General features: G+C 47.8%; 1 protein-coding gene across 1 annotated transcript in view; it reads right to left on the bottom strand.

Moving 5' to 3' along the window:
* LOC103800817 (cytochrome P450 26C1) overlaps window positions 1–5982 on the bottom strand; it is a gene marked incomplete at its 5' end in the record, with an annotated part of 6739 nt that extends 757 nt beyond the window's left edge. The window contains 3 exons of the mRNA XM_009073201.1: window positions 10–417; window positions 3889–4044; window positions 5707–5982. Coding sequence (XP_009071449.1) covers window positions 10–417; window positions 3889–4044; window positions 5707–5982 — 840 coding nt within the window. The remainder of the gene's footprint in view (window positions 1–9; window positions 418–3888; window positions 4045–5706) is intronic.
* Window positions 5983–6020: the final 38 nt, after the last annotated feature.

The raw sequence follows: 6020 nt of genomic DNA on the forward strand, positions 1-6020 counted from the left end.
TAATCATGGGTTCAGCTTCTCCAGGCTGATGTCTGAGGTGCAGTGACAGCTCTGCCCTGACGCTGCCGGGAGCTGGGGGCCAGTGCAGAGGCTGCTCCGGGGGAGGGTGGGTGCTGGTGGGGCACTGTGCTGGAGGGAACCATCCTCTGTTGGGGCTGGGGGCTGGCTCTGGTCCTTGTGAACATCTTTGGTCGTGGGGTGGAAAAGTGGCTTCTCTCTGTCCCTGCTCTGGATGGCCAGGGTATCTGGGCAGGGTCCCGCAGGGCAGCACTCACATTGCTGATACAGCTCATGGGACATCAGCTCCTGCCTTATTTTTTCAATCACTGAGGGGTGCTTCAGTAATAGGAGGATCAGAGAGGTGCTGGCACTAGCCGTGGTGAAAAAAGCAGCAAATATGAGCTCAATTGCTGACTCCTGGGAGAGGAATGAAGGTGACAAGTTTGAATGCCATTTTAAACTGTGATTCAGACTGTTCTCACCTTTTGCAGGTTTTGCCCCTGTGCAGAGGGCCCTGGCCCCCACTCTGCTCTCCACAAACCTGCACCCATCCTAGGTTGGCAGAGACCAAACCATTTCTGTATGAACAGGACATCCACTTGCCAAGTGACTGATGCAGTAACACAGCTGAGATGAGTATACATCGCCTCTAATGCAGCTCTTGTGAGCTTTCCCCCTGAGATTTACCAATGTTGAAGCAGCATTTTAACATGCATTATAGCACACTGAGTGAAGTCCATTTCAAGCATTATGCGTTTGATCTTCATTTGCCAATTCCCCTCTGCACTCAGCTTTTACTTTTCTGCCCAGGCAGTGGTATGAATGTGTTTACGCACAAATCCTAGATGTGCTGGTAGCTAAAATGGGTTGCATTTGATCCCTCTCTGGTTATAACTGACCATTTGCTTATCTGGGAGGGGACTCAAACCAAGAACTGAAAGCAGAAAGATCTCTCTGCTACAGCAGGTCAGCCTAGGAAGTGCTGTAGCTGGCAGGTAACACACACCAGGCAAAGGACTTGCTCACTTTTCAGGCTTTAAAGCCTGAAACACAGCAGTTCCTGATAGCGCCACAGCAACTTAGAGAAGTTTAACCTGATCAGATAGATGGACCACAGCACAGACAAATCTGTAATACTTGTCTTGTCCCAGTTCACGGATCCCCACAGCCTCCCAGTCTTTGTGGGACTGTCTGCAGGGTCTATATGGCACAGCACATGCCAGGTTGCTGTGGGCTGTTTGCAGCACCCTCTGTTCAACTTTTGCAAATGGTTTTCCAAAGTTAAGGGCTGCCCAGAGCTGGGTCATGGCATGGCATATATCTGACAGCAGATGTAATGCTCAAACCTACAGCATCATCTGAAGCTCAGGGCTGTGAGTACTAAGGCCAGAGGCCAGAGACAAAAGCCAGGGAGAAGCCATGGCGGAGTACCAGAAGCTGCCACCCTGGGAGGGCTGGGACCTGGCTGGCACTACAGAGCACTAATTGCTCCAGCCCAGGGGCAATGCAGAGTAAACCCCCAAAGGGACACAGAGCAGTTTCCTTTCAACTGACTATGTGTCTGGACTTAAAGTTATTCTGACACAATCAGTTCTGGAGAGCAAAGCCAAAACCACAGAGAAGGATACCTGAAGCCTGAAGGTACTTTGAACTAAGTCTGATAAGGTCAAGGATAATGTAACAAGGATGACTCTTTGCTGCCATCTCCAATGCCACATATTGGTTGGACTAGATGCTTTTGCCAAAGTGCAGCTCTCAAGGGCATCTTTCAGCTGAAATAAAACCTCTGGAATAACAGATCCCTGCCGACCCCTATCACACCTCCTGCAGGCATTAGCAGGAATTTTTGTATTCATAAGGTAGCAGACTCAGATGAAAAGAAACCTCCCAGCTCCACCACTTGCAATTAAACCCCAAGACATTTCAACAGCATGCAAAGAATTCAGGGCAAGCTCTGCACTTGAAATAACAGCCCTTATGACTCCCTGCATCAACCCCTGACAATGCTGCTGCAGAATTTGTGACACTGAGCCCCTGACTTTCCCTCCCTTATTCTACAAGGCCAACATAACCAGTGACTGGAAAGCAGCATCTTCCCAGGCTTCACTAGTATTGCCCCTGTGCTACAGCCCAACTCCCTAAGCTGGGAGGCAGGACAGGCAATGCTAGAGTTCCACACATCCAGCCAGTGGCAACACTATTATGTAGGATGGGGATTTTTTTAATCTTCCCAAGGTTTAAAATGTTTTAAAATAGTACTTCAGGCAATGTGATATCATTTTAATGACATTACATTTCAAAGGTCCTGGTGAGTTCATGCCAGCAGTGCAAATCCATGTGTTAAGGAAAATTTCTGTCCTTCCAAATCATTTGAACAAAAAGCAAATCAGTAGCTAGGGTGTGCCACTAGTGTTTGGAGGGTCTCTCAAAGACAGATATATCCATGACTGAGACAGCTTTGGACTTTTTATCCAGTTACACCACTTCATGGGATGAGAGTTCTACTACTGTGTTATTAGAGTGCAGAGCATTGCTATAATTGCAAGCATAGGCAGTTCAGCTTGCAAGTAATTTTGTTAAATACAGGCAAGAGAAAAATTTTCTAACCATAAAGGTACAGGAGAGCATGTGGTTTACTATCATTTGAATCAGCTGGCCATCAGATCACTGCTATGTCACTCCATGTTACGTTTAATATCCCCTTATTCCATTTGTGGTCAAAGCCAGGGATGTGATGAGAGATCATGAAATTATTCTTGTGGAATATTCATGCGAATACTAACAGAGATTAATTAACCTTAATCAATCACATTTTGAATCTGGCAATTATTTAAAAAATTACATTATAATAAAAACGTTCTGTTCGAATAAATAATTTAAGAAATATTTATAATAAAATTAAGAATATGTGCTGGCTCTAATTATATCTAATACTTGCTCAAAGTTTTCCAGATATTTTAGTTTTAGAGATTACATTTTTACAAAATATTTATAAACCATTAGCCTTTACATAGTTTTCCTTAAATACTTAAGTAAACAGTAACACTACCTTTAAACTATATTCAAATACTTTTAAGACATATTCAGCTGCTGTACCCATGCAAAACTGCTCCAAAGCTTGCTATATAAATGCAGTGTCATCTGTCATTCACTGATACCAAGTGACCTGGAACTATGGAAGATGCAGTACTAATGACAGTTTTTCCCCAAGATCTTTGGCAAAATGCTCTTCATGTTCAATTGGTGGGTTTGGCTCAGCAAGGACTACTGGGCTCATGCCTAAGTCACAGTCATGCATTGTTTTGCATCATAGCGATCCATAAGCTATGTGATCTGATAATGATGAGGTGATAGGGAATGACCTGGAATCCATCATTCCATCCCTGGACCCATTTTGATATATCATCTCAGAGATTTCTTGGCTCACAGCCCCAAGGAATATGGTGACGTGTTCTACACCCTGTGCTATGCTGGTTGCTGAGGTATGTTTGGGGAACATATGAGCAGCTCTATATATTCCTATATAGATGTTACTGAGTGCACAGACATCCAGAGCCTTAGCATAGCCACATAACACTACCAGCATCCTACATCAGGCTGAAGGCTGGTGGCCATGAAGAGGAACAGATAGAAGGGGCGTTTATTCCTTTTTGAAATACCAGCTTTCTCCTAATGCAAAGAACCCCAATCCTACAAGAGCATAAGAGCACACCAAGTTCAGGCTTCATTGCTTGAATGGGAGCTGACGTCCTCAGAGTTGGTAAGGGGAAGGCAGGAGTCAGGTACTGCTGGTGGGTCCCCACGCAACCCTCCTGCTGCCCCTCAGCCTATGTCTCTCAAACAGGCACCGAGCTGGAAGGGGCACTGCAAGGTGGAGCTTCTCCTTACCTTTAGCTCCTGCATGGTGAATTCTTTGCCATGCTCCTTGGCACTGTTCATTATGAAATCCAGAGCATCACTGTGATCTTCTGTGTTGTTTCTCTGCAGTTTTTCCTGTATAGCCTTCTCCATAAACTCATGCAGCATGTCCCGTGCTTTGATTCCCTGTGAGAGGCAGACATAGTTCAGGAGGACCTTAGGAACTGTCCCACTCTCCAGAGAGACCAGAGGAACCCAAGTGCAGCAATCTTTAATCCCAGGATCTGTAACAGCAAGAATTGTTTAATATGTTGCCCTGCCCCAGAGCCTTGCAAGGGGCAGCAGTTTGGGAGGAACTGCTGCACATGCTGTTGCCTTGCTGTTGTGGATCAAATAAAAAAAATTCCAGGAAACACTCTAAGAGGAGAAGATAGCAGTAAACCCACAGTACCAAGTCCAGAGGCATCTGTGCTGAGCAAACCCACAGCTGTGTCAGGTCCAAAAGAAGTTTGTCCAAAGGGACAAGAAGACTTAATGAAACAGAGTCCAGACAGCAAGGCACATCTGAGACAGGAACAAATGAGTGGCTTTACCAAGGTATAGTGGATAAAAACACATTAATCACAGCCAGCTCATCTTCAGTTGCATTACACCAGCGCAGCAAAACATTTACGTAAGATCTCAGCAAGTCAAGTGATCAGCAATCTCTTTGCAAAGTGGGATGGATGGAGTCACAGAGTATGTGACTCTATCAAGATGCCTCCTGCAAAAGCCAGAAGGACCAGAGATTTGGAATGAAAAATGGTCATGACCAGACACTGGGAAGAAGATACAAAGGCTCAGATTTGAGGTGGGAAGGATTTGACAAAAGAAACTGGACAGAGTGCAAGAATAAAGACAAGGGCACCAAAATGCAAGTTGAAGAAGTTGATCTGGGGCCAGATAGGCTGTGGTTGACCTGAGAGAAGGCAGGGAAGGATAGGATGCAGGGGGTGAAAGCTCACACTGGTGACAATCTGTGAAGGGAAACTGAACAGAGAAAACAAGAGCTTTGAACTGGTGAAGAAGAGTGGCAGAGGGGCTAGGGGAGAACTGGGACTGGCTGGGTAAGGTGGTCTGATGGAGCTCACAGTGGAAATAAGAGATGAGGCAAGATCTGGGAGCAGGAGACTTCAGCTGTAGTAAGGGTGGAGAACCCAAAGCCAGAGAAGAGAGGAATGTGAGAAGACGGGTGGTACACAGGACAGATACCTAGAGCAGGAGTGTGGGGAGGTGGGCAAGGAGAGGGCAACGGGGAAGAAACTGCAGGCTGAAAGAGGCAGAGGAGGCTGTCCCTCTGTCGTGTTCCCCTCCCTGGGCTGTTTCTGTGCTGCCGGGCTACAGGGGACCAAGGACCATAACAGGGTCTCAAGCCCTCAGCCTGTGTGAGGTGCACAGACAGTGCTAACCTGAGGTGAGCTGTGCCTGCCTGTCTGTGCTCATGCCCACAGACCCCTCTTCTGTGGGCTGACATGAGTCCAGGTGGGATGAGATGGGACAGGCACAGACATGATGTACTAACCAGAGGCAACACATGGGGTGAGGGACAAGAGCAGCCCTGAGCTGTACAATAGGCTGGAGCCAATGACTGGAGGTGCTGGAAACCAACCAGAAGCAGTTGAGAAGTGCAGAAAGAAGCGGAAAAGGCTGGGGTAGGTAGGACACCAAGCCCTCAGACCTGGAATGCGGCACTGCAGGTGTCCTGGCCCATCAGAAGTGGCCTTTGGTGGGCCTGGGGACAAGGGGGTCTGTCCTGCCGGAGCGCGGGCCCCTGCCCCCAGGCAGAGGGAGCGGGGCAGGTGGCAGTACCTTGCGCAGCCCGCTGAAGGGTATGTTGAGGGGCAGGGAGAAGAGGTTCTCCACCAGCTGTTCAAAAGTTTTGGCCAGATCCTTGAACTGCTTTTCCTCCAGGCGGAGCCCCAGCAGAATCCGAGCTGCAATGCGGAAAGTTAAGGTTTTAGCGGAGGAATAAACTGCGACGGAGCCCGGCTCCATGCACCAGCCCCGCAGCTCCCAGCTCACAACCTTCTGGATCCGCGGCAGGTAGCTCTCCAGGGCGGTGCGGCTGAAGACTCTGGCCAGGATCTAGGAGGAGAAGGGGGAACAGAAGGGGTAGTTAAAGC

Source organism: Acanthisitta chloris, unplaced genomic scaffold (assembly GCF_000695815.1).
Source record: "Acanthisitta chloris isolate BGI_N310 unplaced genomic scaffold, ASM69581v1 scaffold25124, whole genome shotgun sequence".
Taxonomy (NCBI): Eukaryota; Metazoa; Chordata; class Aves; order Passeriformes; family Acanthisittidae; genus Acanthisitta; species Acanthisitta chloris.